The 22,960-nt window shown below is 42.1% G+C and overlaps 2 protein-coding genes across 2 annotated transcripts; both read left to right on the top strand.

Moving 5' to 3' along the window:
• Positions 1-971: 971 nt before the first annotated feature.
• On the top strand, positions 972-8,242 carry LOC113650795 (cytochrome P450 3A27-like). The gene is made up of 13 exons (XM_047807839.1): positions 972-1,127; positions 1,429-1,522; positions 1,604-1,656; positions 1,820-1,919; positions 2,039-2,158; positions 2,258-2,343; positions 3,847-3,995; positions 4,366-4,490; positions 4,611-4,695; positions 6,111-6,271; positions 6,629-6,855; positions 7,657-7,813; positions 7,930-8,242. Exons 1-13 carry the CDS (start codon positions 1,060-1,062, stop codon positions 8,011-8,013), a joined length of 1,509 nt encoding a protein of 502 aa, XP_047663795.1. The 5' UTR covers positions 972-1,059; the 3' UTR covers positions 8,014-8,242.
• Positions 8,243-9,217: 975 nt separating this feature from the next.
• Positions 9,218-22,292, top strand: LOC113650810 (cytochrome P450 3A27-like). Its single transcript, XM_027159356.2, has 14 exons — positions 9,218-9,412; positions 10,317-10,472; positions 14,446-14,539; positions 14,621-14,673; positions 14,869-14,968; positions 15,091-15,210; positions 15,396-15,481; positions 18,293-18,441; positions 19,443-19,567; positions 19,684-19,768; positions 19,872-20,032; positions 20,392-20,618; positions 21,388-21,544; positions 21,661-22,292. Exons 2-14 carry the CDS (start codon positions 10,405-10,407, stop codon positions 21,742-21,744), a joined length of 1,509 nt encoding a protein of 502 aa, XP_027015157.2. The 5' UTR covers positions 9,218-9,412; positions 10,317-10,404; the 3' UTR covers positions 21,745-22,292.
• Positions 22,293-22,960: the final 668 nt, after the last annotated feature.

The following is a 22,960-nucleotide window of genomic DNA, read 5'->3' as shown; positions in this document are numbered from 1 at the left end:
TAAAGCATAATAGATCTAAAATATAAAATCTACCTGTATGATTGTTTTGTCCTTCATTATCAATCGTAGGTACGCTCTTTTTTTTTTTTTTTTTTTGAAAGAGGGCGTTTTCCAAAACCCCACTTTACGTCGTTTTAACGAAACCACTGGAATTTAGTGAATGCCCACAAAAATGCAAATGCACTCAGTATAACATCAAACTGCAATGCTCAATGACCCAGCAGTAGTGGTGATGAAGCTTAAACCCCCTAGCCTTTGTTTATTTCTGTCTGTCTGTCTGTCTGTCTGCTGAAAAGATTCATCCAGACTTTATCTCCAGCCTTAGATTCTCAAGATTCCCAGATATTCCCAAACACAAACAGTTTAAATTCCTCCAGCGGGAACTCCTGTGTCTACTTTAGGGTCCCTTTCCGGTGGGATGTCCCAGATACAACTGTACAAGCGGCTGGCCAGAGAGATAATGCTGAGATTTTTCTTGTATCACAAAGAGCAATCCTAAAATCCTGTAGGTCCATAATGACCATATACAAGGACTGAGACATAGACTGACCAGTAAACAGAGAGCTTCCGATTCAAAGTGAGCTCCTGCTGCACCACCACGGACCAGTACAGCAACACTGACATTATTCATTCAGGAAAGAATTAAACATGACTGCTGACAGGATCATTATTCTGCTTAGCAGATGCAAAAAGAAAACGGATTCGTGGATTATTGGAATATATTCATATTATAATTGGACAGTGTTGTGATTATTGGTCTAGTTATTAGGACTAGTTCAACCCTAGTTAATAATTAACAGGTCTGAGGTCATCATAAAGTCATGCAGGTTGTATTACATCGTCCTGAAACTTTGCTCATGTTTTCTTCCTTATTTGGTCATGCTATCACATCTTTATTGTATACCTGTATCTTTCTCTGCCTACACTTTTGAACTTGCACCAACTTTTTCTCTATATAACATTTCCTGTAGGTGTTATCTGCTGCAGCATTAAAGCTCCACTGTCAGCTGGACAATTCAGACCTTTCCTTAGAGCCTTGTTTGTGTGGCGTGATTGGAAATGAGTTTCCTACCATCTCTGTCTGTGACATGGAGTCTAGTCATACTGGTCGTTACTCTTTTGTTAATGTAAGTATACTGTGAAAATTTTAGTTTAATTAGTGAAGTGTGTTTTAAAACTGAATGTTTGGACTTTTTTTTCCTCACTGTCTTGTTTAAAAATTACAAGAAGAGTCAAGTTTGAGGTTTGTTCAGTGTTTTGTCAGATGATAAGCAGCCACAATCTTTCGAAAGTGCTGTCAAATCTATAATAACTTCCCCACATAACAAAAGGACAGGAATAATGAACTCCTGTGGAAACCACTAGATGTATTGTACTGTGTCAAAGTTTAAAACACATTGTATTAGGTGGTTTGTTATTTGTCCGTAGTTACAGTGTTTGGCCGTATGGATTTTTTAAAAACTTGGGGATCCCAGGACCAAGGCCTTGGCCCTTCGTGGGAACCTTCCTGTCCTACAGAAAGGTGAATAACATTACACTACATCGGTAGCACTGTGTAGAAATGGAGTAATGCTTCCTTTTGGAATGTCTGACTCTCTTTCAGGGTTTTTACAATTTTGATACAGAGTGCTTCAGGAAATATGGGAAGGTTTGGGGGTGAGTACAGATTATAAGCTTAGATTTCAGTCATTAAAGAACTTTAAAGATCGAGAATAAACCTTGGAGTAACTTCAGATATTACTGTACATAACTGTACAGATTTTACTGTACATAAAAACTAGTTGGTTTATATAAAATAATGTATGTATTTCTTTTCAAGGATATATGATGCAAGACTACCAATTTTGATGACCTTAGATCTCGAAATGATCAAGACTATTATGGTAAAAGAATGTTTCTCGACGTTCACTAATAGAAGAGTAAGTCTGCATTGTCATTTACAGGAAATTTGAAAATGAGCTCCATTTTAAATGAATACATCAGGTTTTGTTGTCATCATGCACACTGGGTATCGTGTACCTTCATCTCTTCTTTGTAGGACACAAATCTGGATTTGGCAGGTCCCTTCGCTGATGGAATAACTGTAGTCAAAGATGAAAAGTGGAAACGAATCCGTGCTTCGCTCTCTCCGTTCTTTACAAGTGGACGACTTAAAGAGGTGCAACACTGGGCTACTTTATTTCAGAGAAGGATCGTGTATAAATATGATGTTTAAATATCTAATTATTTATTTTTACAAAATTCTCATCTCTTTCAGATTTTTCCGATTACTGAGAAATATGCAGATCGCTTTATAGACAATTTGAAGAAGAGAAACCCAGGCGAATCGATCAAAGTCAAAGAGTATGTGTTTGTCAATAATAATAATGTAAAAGGCTTTAATAGCACCTTTAGCATTATCTTTTTTTTTCTTCTCAGAATTCCCATTCTGTAGCTCAAAAATTATTGGAATGTGAATAGGCATCTAAAGTTTGCTTTATAATTTAATTGAAAAAATAAAGTTGTGTGTATATACTGCATATTTCATATACTTAATATATTTACTGATTTGAAAAATCGTGTATATATTTAATTGTATATGTTAATGTAAATATTGCATTGATTATATACATGTAATCTACATACTTAAGGTGACTGTGTTGCCTAAAGGATTGTTGAGAAAACCCTTCACATTCTTTGAAGATACATTATAATGCAGGGTAGCAAGTAGTCCGGTTGTGCTGAGATTTATTTACACTTTGGCAATAAACCAAAAAACACAATGAGCATAAACAGTTTGGACACCACCCAGTGGAACGGAGGAGGAAACTCAGAACAGCAAATAAAAGTTACTTAGTCAGCTCAATAATGGTAGTTTCAGGCACTGCTGGCATTGGCGGCACTTTGGAACCCAAGAGGCTGGTGAGCGGCATAAGGTGGGTTCAGGGATCGGCATCATATTTGGACTCATCTGGAGTTCCTGTAGAGGACAAACGCACATTAATTTGCATGCCTAAGGACCCCTTAGCTCCCTGTAAGTGCTGCACCCCATGCAACTCTTTCTTTTCCTCCTGGAACTTTGCCTGGGTCTGAGAGGGGTGAAGCTATAGAAGAGAATCTAGGCACAAATTGTCAGTAGTACCCTGCTAACCCCAAAAATGTACGTACCCAATTGCTGGTGGTACTCCACTTACTTTTCCTGGGGTATGAGGAGACTCCAGCCGAAGCAATACCCCAGGTACAGTGCCTTGCTCAGCCTCAGATGGCATTTCTTGGGGATAGTCATCAGCCCACACAAGGGACCTCCCCAGGTGGTGCTAGTGGTGTGAATAGGTAGTGCAAACTGTCTGTGTGGTCTTCGTATGATATCTATTAGCCACTCGGCTTTCCCTAACCTCTCCACCAGGTTGGTGAGACAGCGGAGGGGTTTGCTTTCGAACACGAAGGCCTGGTTATGTTATCCAGAAGTTGCAACATAGACCATAGAGGGAGCAATCAGGCTTCGGCACCACCACAAAGGGCCTGGACCAAGGGCTGACTGTCTCCTTGATGACCCCACCTGTAGCGTTTGGCCTACATCTAATTCCCTGCCACTTTGCCAGGAATTTGCAGGCAGAGCTGGGGTTGAGAAGCAGCACCTGGTCCCTTGGTGAGACCTCTCTTGGCTGCGCTGGTCGGTTACATATTTGCTGCTGCTCCCGTTGGGCAGCTTCTAGGTGGTCCCTGACAATGGGAGTAACTTTAACAATGTGAGTCTGCATCTCAATTTGTTAAGCAATCCCAGAGGCCTGTGTTTGAAGAGTATAAATGCGAATGTATGTATGTATTGATGATGTAAATGTTTGAGAGAATTCTTTCTTTTTCCAGCATCTTTGCTCCCTATAGCATGGATGTGGTCACCAGTGCCTCCTTCAGCGTTGAAATCGATTCTATTAACAACCCTAATGATGCATTTGTTGCCCAGATCAAGAAATTTTTCAACTTCAACTTCTTTAGTCCCTTATTCCTGATAATTAGTAAGTCCTATATTATGTTACTGGATTTAGTAAAGAGTGCAATGAATGCATTAAAGGTTAAACCTTTAAATGAAACAGTACAAATGTTAATGTACATTTTTTACACAGATCCAGTCTCTTAATTGTGAAAAGAAATCGGGATTTGACTAATCAAATTTGACACGTCAAATAAAAAACACCCGTGTTGGTGAAACAGGAAATCGGAAATACCAAAGAAACTAGATCTTGTTTAAACCTTGTCTTAAGTGTCTCAAAAATAAAATGGAATGATTGGTGTTCTGATTAGTCTGAACAAAATTGCATCTGAGTCAAATCAACCTTTGTAATGTAAGTTTAACTGTTATGCTTTAATGTCCATTTTGGTTTTCAGCCATCTTTCCTTTTGCTGCTTCATTTTTGTCCAAACTGGGACTGACCTTGTTTTCAAAGTCAGCTATGGACTTTTTCTACAGTGCGCTTAAGAAGATCAAAGACCAGCACAACACGAATGAAAATGTGTGTGTGTGTGTGAAGTAAATATACATTCTATAATATCTTCTAGCAATCCCAGTATTATGTTGCAAAGATACCTACACAGAAGTGGTGTTAAATTTGTGCTCTTTTCTTTCCGTTCAGAGGCGAGTGGACTTCCTGCAGCTCATGATTCAAAGCCAAATATCTGACGAACAAGCTGAGAAAGAAGATGATCAACCAAGCAAAGGTAAATATACAGTCGAAAGTTTTGGCAGTGATATAATTTTGTGTTTTGCGAAATCACTATCATACTGATTAGATTTTAAGAGCAGACTGATCATTATAAAAGGAGGGAAGAAGTGCTTCCAATTATTGGATTCATGTTAGCAATGGTGTCCCCCGAAGAAAGAGGTGCAGCTATCATTGCTTTGCATCAAATTGGCCTCACATGCAAGGAAATTCCTAAAAAGAATATTGAACCTGATGGAACCATTTACCGGATCATCAAAAACTTCAAGGAGAGACGTTCGACTGCAGTGGAGAGGGTGTCAGGACGTCCCGGAGTGTCCAGCAAAGCACCAGGACCATCTCCTCCTGAGGAGTCAGCTATGGAATCGTGTCGTCACCAGTGCAGAGCTTGCTCAGAAATAACAGCAGGTGGGTGTGAGTGTGTCTACATGCACAGTGAGACAAAGACTTTTAGACAACAGCCTGGTTTCAAGAAAGGAAGCCATGTCTCTCTCAGAAAAACAGAAAATACAAGGATTGGACACCAGAAGACTGGTGCAAGGTTATTTTCTCTGATGAAGTTCCCTTCTAGAGAGTGTGTGTGTGTGCCCTGCGATGGGTTGGCACTCCGTCCAGGGTGTATCCTGCCTTGATGCCCGATGACACCTGAGATAGGCACAGGCTCCCCGTGACCCGAGAAGTTCGGATAAGCGGTACAAAATGAATGAATGAATGAATTAGGTTCCCTTCTGACTGTTTGGGACATCTGGAAAATCGATTGTAGAATCAAGAAGAAAATGTGAACACTACCAGGAGTCCTGTGTCATGCAATAGTGAAGCATCCTGAGACCATCCATGTGTGGGGTTTCTTTTCAACCAAAGCCCCATGTTACATGGCAAGAGTGATAACGAACTGACTCAAAGATAAGTACATTCGTGGATCGTGGCAAGGCAACTCCCCGGATCCCGATTCCATAGAGAACCTGTGGTCAATCCTCGAAAGGCGAGTTGAAAAGCAGAAGCCCACAAATTGTGATCAACTCCGAGCACTAATAAGGCAAGAATGGAACACCATTAGTCAGGATTTGTCCCAGAAGCTAATATCCAGCATGACAGAGCGAATTGCAAATGTTATGAAGAACAAGGATCAACACTATAAATATTGACTGTTTGCATATATTTAATGTTTTTTCCATTAAAAGCCTTTAAAACTCATGGAATGCTTATCAGAGTTTTCCAATATACCATACGTGGAAACGTGGAAAATAATCTTCAAATACTGAAGCAGCAAACTTTGCAAAACACAAAATTTATTTCAATGTTAAAACGTTTGGCCATGACTGTACAGGAAATTTCCAGGAAAGTAGAACAATCCTACAAAAGCTTTCCTGTTCTTGTTTTAAAGAAATATTTGGCCTTGGTTGTCTTTTACAGGCTTGACCGATCATGAGATTCTTTCCCAGTCCTTCATTTTCATCCTGGGAGGATATGAGACCACCAGCACCACCCTTACCTATCTACTATATAATCTCACAATAAACCCTGACTGCATGAGCAAACTGGTGGAGGAGATTGACACAAGCTTTCCTCATGATGTAAGCATATTTATATATTGATTATATATTGCAGAGTAACTCGTATCTCCTGGGTCCCATTTTCAAACTCTCAAGCTTGGATTACTGTCTTTGTGGACATTTATATGTTTGTGTGGGTTCTAAGGTTCCATCTAACCATCCGATAACATGCTAGTAGGTGGATGAGCTGTGTCATATTTTTCCTAGGTTTAAATGAGTGTTTGAAGGTTTGTTCATGGTGCACTACGGTTCACTCGCATTCCAGTGAGTGTTCCTGTGATAGGATCGATATCCTGACCAATATAAAGAGGTTGACCAATTAATGAAATGATGGATTAACAAATCCCCAGATAATGATAATGAATCCCCATTTTTCAGGCTCCAGTGACATACGAAGCGTTGATGAAGTTTGAGTACCTGGACATGGCCATTAATGAGTCGATGCGTCTCCTGCCGACTGCTCCCCGTCTGGAGAGGATGTGCAAGAAGGCTATAGAGCTCAATGGAATCACCATTCCTAAAAACACTCTGGTCGCTATTCCTACGTACGTTCTGCACAGGGATCCACAGCTCTGGGAGTCTCCTGAAGAGTTCAAACCTGAGAGGTAGTATGGCTCCTCCATCACACAATTGTCCCATAGATATTATTTTTTAATTTTGTATTTGTTTTGTAGTGTAATTGTGTAGCTTTATTATTATAGTCAGAATTAGCAAAAACTGCTAGGGATAGTTTATTCTCTCTATATTATTAAAATGGAATAATAAAATCTATTCAGAACAACTTGCTTTTTAATCTTCAACAGCATCCAAGATTTATTTGTAAGGAAACTTCTTTCATAGACATGTTTTTCGTCCATTATTCATAAGTCCATTCAACTACCCAATATAGTGGAGCTAGTGTATATATGCAGGTATGTAATGTAAGCATGTACTGCCTCGATACAACAGCACAATGGATTTGAAATGAACCAATTAATAATGGTGAATAAAGGGGGAGTTCTTGCTCTTTTATTTTTATTTACTAAAAGTGAAAGCTATTGTTCTCTGGAGGTCTAGAAGCTAGGTTCTAGCACTCTTACCACGGGCAGGGAACAGACCTAACCACTGGGGGTTGCACAAGCCAGTTTACTCTCAGTGCCAGTCCCAATCAAATATATGGATTAATGATCTATTGTGGCAATGTCTTCATTTGAACAACCAAAAAGAAGAACAATAGACAGTGATATCTTGTTTTGTTTGAGATGAATTGAATTGAAATGAATTGAACTGTGCTAGCAGTTGTAGCACTTGTGCTAGTGATGTCCCACGTCACAGAAGCATGGCACACAAATGCTAACTTCTATGCTAAGACAGGAATAACCTAAAGATGCATTTCTAACAATGTGATGTATCTGATTTCTTTAAAGGTTCAGTCCCGAGAATGAAATCAGCCCCTACCAGTTTATGCCGTTTGGTCTCGGCCCTCGTAACTGCGTGGGAATGAGGTTTGCTCTGATGATCATGAAACTGGTGATGGTGAAGCTGCTTCAGAACTTCAGTGTGGAGACGTGCAAAGAGACGCAGGTCTTTCATTAATGCTTTCTTCTCACTAAATGACATATAGATCGTGTATAAAACAAACGGTAATGCTTAATTCACCTATGCTTAATCCAGGACTTATTTTTTCTCTTCTGTTTCAGATACCCATTCAGCTTAATGCTCTTTTTCAACCAAAAGTTCCTGTGACTCTGAAGTTTGTTCCAAGAACTCACAATGCTCAATAGTTCAGCATTATTTCACTGTCTGTGATTGCAATGCCCTAATCCATTAGCTGTATTGATAGTGAAATACAGTATATTTTAAAATATACTATATATATGTTGCTTAATTCAGTGTAAATTACTTAATTGGAAATATTTACTTGGATGGCACAAGTGATAATCCAGAGAAAGAACACTTATTTTTAGCATTACATGAACGCTCTCCAATAAAGGATGTCGTCTTGTCTGTTTACTATTCTTCTTTTGTATTGTAGCGATTGTTCAAGATGTCCATTAAAAAAACACATATTCAGCTTTCACGGGCGGGACGGCGGGGACATGTACCCCCACACAAACCCCGCGCACTCTATTGTGAAAATATATGTATATATACCTAAATAATTGTGTAATAGAAAAAAAAACAAACGCAAAAACTGCATTTAGAAACAGTTGAGTTCCCCCTCCCCTTCCTCACAGTGGTTTGACCCACTGCCTGTTTTCCCAGTTTATCTCACCTACTCTGTACACACGAGACAGGTGTGTAACTGCGGCTCAGTTAATGTTCAACTCCATTAAGTAGGGGATTTTATTCACTTTAAATAAAGCGATTCTCTTTAATGTAGTTGATGCAGACATTTATCATTCATAAATTAGTTGTGGCAAAAATTCTGATTGCCGATGTAATTTTCCATGAATCTGCTATATTATTATATATATCTTAATTTTTTTACTACATTAATTCTTTTTTCTCCTCATGTTTAACTTCTGTTCTATGTTTATGTTCTGTAAAGCTGATTTGAGACGAAGCCCATTGTAAAAAAGCGCTATACAAATAAACTTGAATTGAATTTTTTTTAATTCCTTGTTTTTATTGTTGTGATTATTTTTATGATAGTTTTACTTTCTTTGAACAAAAACTTTGAAATAATGACGCAGTCTCCATGCTACAATACTAATGATAAAAGCAAAGTTTTTCACTGTGAGGACATGTCTTTATAAGTACAATTAGACTATTATTGTGTCCCCCTCTTCAAAAATTGCTCATGAGAAATTTTATATTTATTGCGCCCCCCCCCACTGTTAAATGAAATTTACGCCCATGCCCCTGATGTATAAGACAGAGCTACAGTATTTTATAGGAAAGTACACAAGTGAATCCCTTTCTAATGTTTCCTAATGATTTATAACTAATCCTTAAGTATATTTGTTCCTAAACTATACACAATGAGCAGTTCTGAGTCTGAAAACACTTCCTGACTGAATCCTGAGTGTCCACTACATGGTGCTGTGTCTCTTAATACAAACCAAACCCACATTATTGAGTGTAAACTTGAGGAAGTGACCAGACAGCTGATGTGGATGTGTTTGGTATTTACTCTGATTGTATAAAGTGAGTTAACAGCAGGACTGAAGGAAAAAGGAGGTAAGTATTTTTGGTATTTCCGGGTTGTATGGCATGGTTGTTTATACTCATCTCTGACACGTGACTTGGACGCAGGATAAATGACATTATTCTGATTAGAATTTGTGTTACATTTTTAGAGAAAATAGAAAGATCAGATTACAGACTGAAGGGTGTGTTGTGTGTTTTGTGGTATGGTTTCAGGTTGAAAGCAGACATATACAGACCTGCACGTGCAGGCTTGTGTTTAAACGTGTGTTTAAGTGATTTTTGTTGTTTTACTGTTTAGCTTGTTTGTTTGTTTGTTTGTTTGTTTGTTTGTTTCTGATAAATAAAAAAAACCCTCCAGCTTCAGATTCCAGCTCCTCAGGGGATTCCCAGATATTCCCAAACACAAACAGTTTAAATTCCTCCAGCAGGAACTCCTGTGTCTACTTTAGGGTCCCTGTCCAGTGGGATGTCCCAGATACAACTGTACAAGCAGCTGGCCAGAGACCATGTACAGCAACACTGGAAATCATCCATTCAGGAAAGAATTAAACATGACTGCTGACAGGATCGTTATCATTATTCTGCTTAGCAGATGCACAAACAAAATGGACTTGTGGTTTATTGGAATATATTCATATCAGAAAAGAAGATAATTTTATATTGAAATCATGTGAATACATAAATTAGATGGTTTTGTGATTATTGGTCTAGTTATTAGGACTAGTTCAACCCTAGTTAATAATTAACACGTCTGAGATCATCATGAAGTCATGCAGGATGAAAACTTTGCTCTAGTTTACCCCGTAAGGCTCAACGGCCTTGTTTTCCTCCTTATTTGGTCATGCTATCACATCTTTATTGTATACCTGTATCTTTTTCTGCCTACACTTTTGAACTTGCACCAACTTTTTTCTCTATATAACATTTCCTGTAGGTGTTATCTGCTGCAGCGTTGAAGCTCCACTGTCAGCTGGACAATTCAGACCTTTCCTTAGAGCCTTGTTTGTGTGGCGTGATTGGAAATGAGTTTCCTACCATCTCTGTCTGTGACATGGAGTCTAATCATACTGGTGGTTACTCTTTTGTTAATGTAAGTATACCCTGAAAATTTTAGTTTAATTAGTGAACTGTGTTTTAAAACTGAATGTTTGGACTTTTTTCCTCACTTTCTTGTTTAAAAATTACAAGAAAAGTCAAGTTTGAAGTTTGTTCAGTGTTTTGTCAGATGATAAGCAGCCACATCCATCGAAAGTGCTGTCAAATCGTCTCTAGGTTACGACCGTAACCATAGTTCCCTGAGGAACGAGACGCTGTGTCGAAGCGCTATGGGAACGCCCTCTGCGTGACCGCGCTCTGAACCACGTGTGTAATCTGACCAATAGGCTTTGGAACGTGACGTCATTGGCGGGTGATGTCGCGTAAACAGGAAGCTACAAATGGCTGCGAGATGGACAAGACACTAGCTCCTGTGAGAGAAGTTAAGCGCCGCAGGGATGCAGGGAGTGTGGCACGGAGACGCAGCGTCTCGTTCCTCAGGGAACTATGGTTACGGTCGTAACCTAGAGACGTTCCCTTTCGGAACTCGAGCTGCGTCGAAACGCTATGGGAACGAGTGTCCAATCATGCCACACTGACCAGACCCTGCTTAGAGAGTGAGGGCCTCGGCACCTGCACGTAGAACAGAGGAGCCCGGGGTGGCTCTGAGGTCAAGGACAGCGGGGTGGACCAACCCGTAGCGTCACAGATGTCTTGGAGTGCCACTCCAGCGGACCAGGCCGTAGAGGCCGCCACACTCCGGATGGAGTGAGCTCGGACCCCGAACGGTGCGGGGAAGCCAGAGGGCTTGGGAGCCGACAATCGCATCCACTATCCATCTGCTCAACGTCTGCACAGCGGCCAGGAAACCCTTCCTGTTAGGGCCGTAGCAGACGAGCAGCTGCACCGATTCTCTCCATGGACTCGTCCTGCGGAGGTAAGTGACCAGTGCTTGCACTGGACACAGTCTGTTCTGTCGCTCCTGTTCGGAGGCTGTAAATGGAGGAAGCTCTGGAGCGGAGAAGGGTCTCTCCTGCCTCGGTAGAGAGACCAGCCGCTATGAACTGTGCCCCCTCAGGGGCCACAACCACAGCCTCCACAGCTCTGGGTGGGGGTGCACCAGGGTTCTGCCCGCCTGTGAGAGGAGATCCCTCCTGGGAGGAATTTCCCACGGAGGGCCGTCGAGTAGGGACACCAGATCCGCAAACCATGGCTTGCCCAGCCATCGAGGTGCTACAAGGAGGAGACGAACTCCATCCCGGCGAACTCTCTCCAGAACTCCAGGGAGCAGTGCAATCGAAGGAAAGGGGTACAGGCGTAGCCTCGTCCATGACTGCACCATGGCATCCAGACCTAACGGGGCTGGGTGAGAGAGAGAGAATCAGAGGGGACAGTGCGAGGTTTCCCGGGTCGCAAACAGATCCACCTGGGCTCTGTAGAACCTCCGCCATATGAACTCCACCACCTCGGGGTGGAGACGCCATTCCCCAGGCCTCGGCCCCTGCCTCGACAGGGCATCTGCTCTGACATTCAACCGTCCCGGGATATAAATGGCCCTCAAAGAGAGGAGTCTGTCCCGAGACCACAAGAGGACCGCTCGTGCTAACTTGTACAAAGGGCGAGATCGGAGGCCCCTTTGGTGGTTGATGTAGGAGACCACTGCAGTATTGTCCGTGCGGACCAATACATGGCGATCTCTCAGGTCCGGGAGGAAGTGTTTTAACCCCAAAAACACCACCATCATCTCCAGGCAATTTATGTGCCACGAGAGACGTGGGCCGCTCCACAGACCTTGGGCGGAGTGGTCACTCATGACCGCACCCCACCCCGTGGGGCCTTGGGACAGAAACGTTCGGTCTTTCCAAACATCCAAGGCTCGAAGGGCACGCCGCGAAACCTTGATGGAACGATATGGGTTTCCCCTAAGAGAAAACCCCCTGCCCCGGAGCCACCACTGGAGGGGCCTCATGTGCAGGAGGCCGAGCGGGATTACGCTGGACGCCGCAGCCATGAGCCCTAGCAGCCTCTGGAACCGCTTCACATTGAGTGGCTGGCCGACCCGAGCAGGTGACAACCGTGACTGCATCCGGGCCGAGTCCCAGATCACGCCCAAAAAGGTGGTTCTCTGTGCTGGATAGAGCACGCTTTTGCTGCCGTTTAGCCGAAACCCAAGCACCTTCATACAGGCGAGGACGACATCTCGATGACGCAATGCCTGGCACTCCGACTGAGCCAGAATCAGCCAGTCGTCGAAAAATGCGAATGCCCTGGAGCCGCAGCGGGGTCAATGCTGCGTCGACGCATTTCGTGAAGGTGCGGGGCGAGAGTGCTAGGCCGAACGGGAGGATATTGGTAAGCTTCACCCCCGAAAGCAAACCTCAGGAACCTCCTGTGTGCAGGAAGGATGGAAACGTGAAAGTATGTGTCTTCCAGATCTATTGTGACAAACCAGTCCCCTGACCTGATCTGAGCCACGACCTCCCTGAGGGTGAGTATCCTGAACCTGAGCCTCCTGAGAGAGCGGTTCAAGGAGCGTAGATCTAGAATGGGACGCAACCCGCCATCCTTCTTCGGAACGACGAAGTACAGGCTGTAAAAGCCTGACTCTCGAACCGAGGGGGGGACCACCTCAATGGCTCCTTTCCTCAGGAGTGTGTGCACTTCTTGTTCCAGGACCAGAGCCTGCTCGGGTCCCACCAGGGTGGGACACATCCCATTGAAACTGGGAGGAGAGGACGCGAACTGAATCGTGTAGCCATCCTCTATGGTCCGCAGGACCCACCGGGAGACTCCTGGCAGCTCCACCCAAGCGGTCAGAAAGTTCCTCAGGGGAACCAGCCCCTCAGGGCTGGCCTCTGACCCACTCAGAGCAGCTGGGGCCAATCCCTGCAGCTGATGGCGCCTTGCGAGAGGCGGCGGACCCTCCCCCTCCACAACGAACCTTTGGGTGGAAAGGTGGGGAGCGAACCGCTGGAGAGAAGCCGCGCCCTGAAGCACATCTTGTCGCAGGGCAGACAGACCGCCCTCCATGACCCGAACGGCCGGAGCCACGTACTGCGGCCATTGAGACCTCCTGAGAGGCGGCGGGCCTCCCCCATCCGTACAGGGACTTTGGGCGGAAGTGGAGGGAGGTGCCCGCTGGAGGGGGGCCGTGCTGTGAAGCACATCCTGTGGCAGAGCCAACGGCCTAGCGCCCCGGTGGTACAGGGGAGGGATGGGCACCGTCACGTGAGGCGTGCCCCATCCCCCCAACCGTAGATCGTCAAGATGTCATGTCAAGGGAGAGACATGTAATGCGCTGCTCGCACCGGGAGAAGAAGCAGCCATCGGGCCTGCTTCTCCACGAGAGCTGGAGCTCGATTCATCAGACGAGGCTGAAGAGGACTCATCCGCCTCCAATCCCGCTGCTAAATCGGCCTGCGAGCCCCACGAGCGCCGGCGCCGCTTTGCCTCGGCAAGAGCGGGACCGGAGCCGCGAGGGAGAGCGCTCTTCTCGAAGAGCGCTCTCCGGCTGCAATGCGAGCAATCGACTCCCTCGAGAGCCGATTGTGCATGCTCCACTCCCAAGCAAACAACGCATCGATCGTGCGAATCCTTCCCGGTAATAAAACGGGGACACGGAAAAACACACTTTCGGAAGTTCTGTCTGCTAGCCATCACTCGATCAGAAAAACACAGTATCAGAAAACAGCGCTTACCTGAACGAGCAGAAGCTAGCGTCTTGTCCATCTCGCAGCCATTTGTAGCTTCCTGTTTACGCGACGTCACCCGCCGATGACGTCATGTTCCAAAGCCTATTGGTCAGATTACACACGTGGTTCAGAGCGCGGTCACGCAGAGGGCGTTCTCATAGCGTTTCGACGCAGCTCGAGTTCCGAAAGGGAACTATAATAACTTCCCCACATAACAAAAGGACAGGAATAATGAACTCCTGTGGAAACCACTAGTGATGTGAGAGCATTAAGATGTATTGTACTGTGTCAAAGTTTAAAACACATTGTATTAGGTGGTTTGTTATTTGCTCGTAGTTACAGTGTTTGGCCGTATGGATTTTTTAAAAACTTGGGGATCCCAGGACCAAGGCCTTGGCCCTTCGTGGGAACCTTACTGTCCTACAGAAAGGTGAATAACATTACACTACATCGGTAGCACTGTGTAGAAATGGAGTAATGCTTCCTTTTGGAATGTCTGTCTCTCTTTCAGGGTTTTTACAATTTTGATACAGAGTGCTTCAGGAAATATGGGAAGGTTTGGGGGTGAGTACAAATTATAAGATTAGATTTCAATCATTAAAGACAAATTACTTGTTTTGGATTGAACATAACTAAAAGCAAAAATAAACATGTATCTGTACATTCTAAATAGTATAAGGGTTTTAGTAACTTCAGATTTTTTACTGTACATAAACACTTGTTGGTTTATATAAAATAATGTATGTATTTCTTTTCAAGGATATATGATGGAAGACTACCAATTTTGATGACCTTAGATCTCGAAATGATCAAGACTATTATGGTAAAAGAATGTTTCTCGACGTTCACTAATAGAAGAGTAAGTCTGCATTGTCATTCACAGGAACAATCAAATTTGAAAATGAGCTCCATTTTAAATTAATTAGGTTTTGTTCTCATCATGTACACTGGGTATCGTGTACCTTCATCTCTTCTTTGTAGGCCACAAATCTGGATTTGGCAGGTCCCTTCGCTGATGGAATCATTTTAGCCAAAGATGAAAAGTGGAAACGAATCCGTGCTTCGCTCTCTCCGCTCTTTACAAGTGGACGACTTAAAGAGGTGCAACACTGGGCTACTTTATTTCAGAGTAGGATCATGTATAAATATTATGTTTAAATATCTGATTATTTAATATGCTGATACTCTTTGTTACATTTTGGTTAATTAGTAATTTCCAATTTGCGATACATATGTATATATTACAGATCATTCTGAATAACATTTTTTTACAAAATCTCTTTCAGATTTTTCCGATTACTGAGAAATATGCAGATCGCTTTATAGACAATTTGAAGAAGAGAAACCCAGGAGAATCGATCAAAATTAAAGAGTATGTGTTTGTCAATAATAATAATGTAAAAGTCTTTAATAGCACCTTTTAGTATTATCTTTTTTTCTTTAAATGAATTACAAAGATGACCATTCTATAGCTAAAAAATAATTAGGAAACTGTCTAAGCATCTTAAATTTGATTTATAATTCAATTGAAAAAACAAGATTATATATATATCGATTGTATACAATTGTAGCACACTTTGCAGCAAGGAGAAAATGATGGAGTCAATGATCCAAAGAGAAAGTCCTGTAGATTCTGTGGAAAGGCTGAGAAACAGACGATATGTAAGCTTCATCCACTTTACCACTTACTTCTCTCCGGCCACGGTGTCTGGCTGTTTTTTTGGGCACCCTGCCTTGAAGCCACCTGGCCTTGGTGCCTTGCACCCTGAGTGGCCTTGGTTCTGAAACGCCGCTGTTCTTTCAGCATGGCAGAAAAAAGGGGCCAAGTATTGTTTTATCTCACTTATTAGCACCGCTGTCACAGGGCCCTAACCCCTTATCTTAGGGCCCCTGCCTAGCAGTCACTGTGCCCAGAGGGAGTAGCTATGTGAGAAGCCATCAGCATTCCCATTTTGGCTTTTGACCCTGTGTCTGACCTGGAACGAGAAGTCTTCCAAATAAAGGAACGAGTTATTCTGCCGTTGGTGTCTTTCGCCTCGGCCATCCAAAGCAGGGGCACGTGATCGCAGGCTGCTAAGTAATAGCTGAGTACCTCGATGGACCATTTGATTGCAAGGGATTCTTATTCGACTGCTGTGTATTTCTTCTTGTGGGGGTCAATTTGTTTGACAAAAAAGGACCAGGTGCTCCTCCCTTTTGTAGCTCTGGGACAGGATTGCCCCAGCCCTATCTTGGATGCATACATGTATACCATGAAGGGGAGGTTGAAATTGGGTTTTCTCAAGACCGGGTAGCTGGTTAATGCTGTAAAGGAGCCATAAAGGAGAAGTTAAGGACAAATCTGCTGTAGTATCCAGCCACACCCAAAAAGGCACATACCTGTTTCTTAGTCATGGGACACTGTACTCCTTAACAGCCTTGTACATCATAGCTTGGGGCTTCATTAACCCCTGCCCAATGCAGTATAACATATACTGAGCCACGGACATCCCCAGGTGACATTTGCTGGGGTTGCTGTAAGACCCACTTTCAGGAGGGATCCCAGAACCTCTTCCAGGTAAAATAGTGAATCCCCACTATGGAAGGTCACTGGGGCCCCATATAGGCCAAACAAGAGGACCCAGGCAGTCTTGATCTTTGCATCAGGGGCTAGGACAACTTGCCAATATTTTTTGTGGAGATAAACCAGGCCTTGCATAAGTCATTACATAAGCAGAGGGATCCATCTAGTTTGGGTTGGACCATAGGCTGGTGGACTCTTCAATGACCCCGTCCTTCAGCATTTGGCCTTCTTCCTTCTCTATAACATGATGGCAGGCTTCCAGGACCCTATTTGGTTGCTGTTTTACCACAATCCCAGAAGGGGTTTTGATCTCATGGTGGACCAGTTGGGTAAGTCCTGGGACTGATGAGAAGCGGTCCACAGATCTTGGTGTTGAACTGGTGTGAGATCTTCCGCTCTATGCACCAGGGCATTCTCTTGGGGATCTGTGACAGGGAAAACAACCACAAACATGATATGATGTCTGGTTGAGGGTCTGCACAATTACCTGGTTGTTGCAGGCGATAGTTCACATGTTCCACCCTCTCAAAGAGGTCTGTCCTTCCTCATCCACCACCCTTTACAGAATCCTCTGCAGAGTCTCATTAAACTGCTCCACAAGTCCATCAGTCTGGGGCTGGTAGACAGACATAACCAACAACTGCAACACTGTTGTTGAAACAGATTCACCATTATTCGAGAGGTAAAAAGGTGTACCTTGGTCATTGAGGATGTCCTTCAGGATGCCCACTCAATTGAAGGTCATTAAAAAAGCTAGCAGAGAGGGAGTTGTTTATCTTGTGAATTCTGTGGAAAGGCAGAGAAACAGATGATACAGCAAGCTTCATTTAGTGCTTCACCATTTTCCTCCCCCCATTCACAGTACCTGGCACTCATGGAGAAGTTAAGATGGGCTCACCAAGGCTTTGGCGTGCTTTTGGTCACCCTGCCTTGCAGCCTCCCTTTGCAGAGCTGGCCTTAATTGCCAAACCACCACTGTTCCATTAGTATGGTAGAAAAAAGAGGGTGAAGTGAGGTTTTTACCCACTTATGTGCAGTGGTGATCATGGATGATTTCTCTTCCAAAAAAGCTTCCAAGTAGAACCCATTCAGAAAGCTAAGAACCCTTTTGTAGTTATGTGCATTAAACTTATTTTAATGTTTAAGGTAATTATCTAAAGGTTTAATACACATACATAATGATTTATGATTGATAAAGATTCATAAGTCTTATTGACCATGCCACATGCGGTTAATAGACAGTTAAGTGAGCAATATTGGCCATGGGTGATAGGGCTATCCAGCTCCACCTTTAGCTCCAGCCGTCATGTTGCCTCATTATGCAGCACCATTCCCAGCTTTATCCCCTAGGGTTCAGCTGCTCTACCCACAGTTCAACCCCCAGGGTTTGCTAGTACCATTCCCAGCACCACTATTTCCACCCCCAGGGTTTACCAGTACCACTGGTAACCCGACATGTTCAAGCAACAAAGATTCTAGCATTGGCAAGTGATTTGTGAATGGACTATATTAAAAAGGGACTGCATTACTCAAACCCACAAGACTATGCACTATTCCTATTCACAGGTATGGCAGTGTATTAATGATCTAAATGGTTGAGTGAATTCTTTCTTTTTCCAGCATCTTTGCTCCCTATAGCATGGATGTGGTCACCAGTGCCTCCTTCAGTGTCGAAATTGATTCTGTTAACAACCCTAATGATGCATTTGTTGCCCACATCAAGAAATTTTTGAACTTCAACTTCTTTAATCCCTTAATCCTGATAATTAGTAAGTCTTATCTTTTTTATTTTATTTTTTTTATTGGTCGGTTATTCTGATGTACATAAACATACTGATACAGTCTCGAGTATACAATAACAAACAATTAAAAGTGGACGATCCGGTAGAAAAGACAGCACATTCAGGCAAATAACAAAATATACACTGTAAAACAGAGGATCAAGAGAGGTTGTGAATGTTGTGAATGTGGCACCAGAGAGGTTTCCATATCTGACAAAAATCATTAGACATTTGATGTATATCATAAGGAAGTTTCTCAAGTGGAAGTAACATTTGAGACAACCACATTTTGAAAGAAGGTACCTGAGGAGATGACCACAGTAACAATATACATTTCTTTGCCAGGTAAAAGAAATTTAAAAACAGTTAGTTTTATCTTATTTTACTGGATTCTAATATTTACATTTAATTTGGTAAAGAGTGTAAGGAATACGGTGACAGTTAAACACAGGAGTCATGTTATGATATACCTGAACCCTGTAGTTAGCAAGAACTAACAGCACCAGTGTACATGACAAAGGTTTGTTAAGGAGGTTGTCTGACAACATGTCTGCTGTCCAATATAAGGACTAGAAGGCACTGGATGCAGAGTGGTCTTGCTGGTTTGGGTCTTTTGTCAAATTTCACACGTTGAAATGCATTTAACTAAATAGCAGAAAATTTAACAGAAATCCGATCTGACCGATCTCATCAAGAATGACACGTCCACTTTGGAAAAGGTTTGAATTTTGATGTGTTTAATTGCTATTTAGACTGCAGAAAAATACGCCATGTTGGTGAATTACAAAAAAACAGAAATACCAAAGAAATTGAATTTGAGCTGCTTGTTTAAACATCGTCTTCAGTGCCTCAAATATAAATTAAAATGATTGGTGTTTTGTATTCAAATACATGTTCTGGTTAATCTGAACTTGTCACATTTAGGGACAAAATCAACCCTTGTAATGCAAATTTAACTGTAATCCCATAATGACCATTTTGTTTTCTAGACATGTTTCCGTTTGTGGCTTCACTTTTGTCCAAACTGGGACTGACTTTGTTTTCAAAGTCAGCTATGGACTTTTTCTACAGCGTGCTTAAGAAGATCAAAGACCAGCACAACACGAATGAAAACGTGTGTGTGTGAAGTAAATATACGCTTTGTAATATCTATTACCTATTCCTGTATTGTGCTGCAAAGATACCTACACAGAAGTGGTGTTAAATTTGTGCTCTTTTCTTTCTGTTCAGAGGCGAGTGGACTTCCTGCAGCTCATGATCCAAAGCCAAATATCTGACGAGCAAGCTGAGAAAGCAGATGATCAACCAAGCAAAGGTAAGACGTGAAACAATAAAATGTACAGGAAATTTTCAGAAATGTAGAACAATCATATAAAAGCTTTGATTTTCTGGATCCTGGCCTTGGTTGTCTTTTACAGGCTTGACCGATCATGAGATTCTTTCCCAGTCCTTCATTTTCATCCTGGGAGGATATGACACCACCAGCACCACCCTTACCTATCTACTATATAATCTCACAATAAACCCTGACTGCATGAGCAAACTGGTGGAGGAGATTGACACAAGCTTTCCTCATGATGTAAGCATATTTATATATTGATTATATATTGCAGAGTAACTCATATCTCCTGAGTCCCATTTTCAAACTCTTAAGCTTGGATTACTGTCTTTGTGGACATTTATATGTTTGTGTGGGTTCTAAGGTTCCATCTAACCATCCGATAACATGCTAGTAGGTGGATGAGCTGTGTCATATTTTTCCTAGGTTTAAATGAGTGTTTGAAGGTTTGTTCATGGTGCACTACAGTTCACTCACATACCAGTGAGTGTTCCTGTGATAGGATCGATATCCTGACCAATATAAAGAGGTTAATCAAGAATGGATGGATGGATTAACGAATCCCCAAATAATGACACAAAAAATTACACATTTTTCAGGCTCCAGTGACATACGAAGCGTTGATGAAGTTTGAGTACCTGGACATGGCCATTAATGAGTCGATGCGTCTCCTACCACCTGCTCCCCGTCTGGAGAGGATGTGCAAGAAGGCTATAGAGCTCAATGGAATCACCATTCCTAAAAATACTCTGGTCGGTATTCCTACGTACGTTCTGCACAGGGATCCACAGCTCTGGGAGTCTCCTGAAGAGTTCAAACCTGAGAGGTAGTTTGGCTCCTCCATCACACAATTGTCCCATAGATATTATTTTTTAATTTTGTATTTGTTTTGTAGTGTAATTGTGTAGCTTTATTATTATAGTCAGATGTGGCAAAAACTGTTAGGGTTAGTTTATATTATTAAAATGGAATAATAAAATCTATTCCGAACAACTAATCTTCAATAGCATCCAAGATTTATTTGTAATGAAACTTTGGGATAATGTTTTTTTTTTGTTGTTGAAATTAGACATGATTTTCCTCCATTATTCATAAGTCTGTTCAACTACACAAGATAATAGAGATCACGCTGCATCCTCCAGCTTGCCTTTTTACCACAGAGCACCCTGTTGCCATGTGTTCCTTAGGTGAGCGACGCACACGGACACCAACATGATGTTAAAGGAAATGTTATTCATCAGAACCATCCACCTTCTTCCATTACTCCATGGTTCAGTTCTGACGCTCACGTTCCCATAGGCACCCTGAGTGGTCTGCAGCTATGCAGCCACATACACAACAAACTGTGATGCACTATGTATTCTGACACCTTTCCTTCAGAACCAGCATTAACTACTTCTTCAGCAATTTGAGCTATAGTACCTCATCTGTTGGATCAGACCACATCGTCCAACCTTGATCCACCCATGATCGCCCTATTTCCGGTTCACCACTGTTCCTGTTTTTTCTAGCACACAAAAGCTAACATGTATGCTAACACAGGAATAACCTAAAGATGCATTTCTAACAGTGTGATGTCTCTGATTTCTTTAAAGGTTCAGTCCCGAGAATGAAATCAGCCCCTACCAGTTTATGCCGTTTGGTCTCGGCCCTCGTAACTGCGTGGGAATGAGGTTTGCTCTGATGATCATGAAACTGGTGATGGTGAAGCTGCTTCAGAACTTCAGTGTGGAGACGTGCAAAGAGACGCAGGTCTTTCATTAATGCTTTCTTCTCACTAAATGACATATAGATCGTGTATAAAACAAACGGTAATGCTTAATTCACCCATGCTTAATCCAGGACTTATTTTTTCTCTTCTGTTTCAGATACCCATTCAGCTTAATGCTCTTTTTCAACCAAAAGTTCCTGTGACTCTGAAGTTTGTTCCAAGAACTCGCAATGCTCAATAGTTGATTTCACTGTGATTGCGATGCTCTAATAACTATTTTCTATTTAGTGACATTTGAAGTTTAACTTGGTATCAAATCCATTAGCTGTATTGGGAGTGAAATACAGCAAATTTTAAAATATACTTTATTATATTATTAAATCTTATTAAGGGATATCAGTTTAAGTCACTTAATTGGAAATATTTACATGGATGGTACAGCACATGACAGCTCTCCATAAAGGATGACCTTATGTGTTTTATGGGTCAAGTTAAAGTGCATAAATCTGGACTGTAGTTATCTTCCCATGGCCTCCAAATAGCTTACACAGAATATCACTTCTGTTCTGTAAATTAGCTTTAAAGAAAAAGATTTAAAAATGTTATAATACCTCTTATTTTTGTATGATTTTTTTTACCCTTTTATTCAGTGATGCTTTAGACATTTGCTTTTTCTCCCTATATTAAGTATACGCTCAAATGTTAAGATTATGTTGTTGTGAATTCTGAATGTTAAATTTGTGATTCTCTTTTGCAGCATTAAAAAAAAGTCACTACTCCTAGGGTGAAGGTTTGTCGACTTTGCTTTTTTGCATAATGCTTATTACATTACGAGCTGTATTGGAGTTGCAGCAATCGTATAACCGTACCTGCAGATTTTTCCCCAAAATGACATTTTACAGTAGTTAAGCAAGGCTGCAACTTAGCCAGCCATTTAACTGCTTTACACACTGCCTGTCATCTCTGAGGATATAGCATTTTTTATTGTTTACATCAATATTAAGGCTGTTAAAAATAGCTTCTACTAATTCTTTAAAGAGCTTATTTGGGTTTTTAAAAACACATTTTACACTAAAGCCTATTTTAAAGCCTAAACAGATTTCCTGAGATCTGTTTTTTTGTGTGTGTGGAAGATGAAACTGTAGGTCTTGTCTACATTTTCCACAGTATTGGTCCTGCAGGTCCAGGTCCTGCTCATGAGATGATACCAGACCCTGGTTGTTCAGGAACTGCAGATTATTCCAGTAACATCAAAATATGCCTGGGGATGGACTCACACTGCAGACATCACTCATGCTAGTTTTCAGTTCTGCTCATGAAGTATTTTGATGTTACTGGAACAATCTGCAGTTCCTGAACAAACATATTCTGGTATTATCTCATGAGCAGGACCTGAACCTGCAGGAGCAATACTGTGGAAAATGTAGACAAGACCAACATTTTCATCTTCCATAAGA

The sequence above is a fragment of the Tachysurus fulvidraco genome, chromosome 24 (assembly GCF_022655615.1).
Source record: "Tachysurus fulvidraco isolate hzauxx_2018 chromosome 24, HZAU_PFXX_2.0, whole genome shotgun sequence".
NCBI classification, from domain to species: Eukaryota; Metazoa; Chordata; class Actinopteri; order Siluriformes; family Bagridae; genus Tachysurus; species Tachysurus fulvidraco.
Note: the sequence above shows the minus strand (reverse complement) of the source record. Positions and strands in the feature narration are given on the sequence as shown.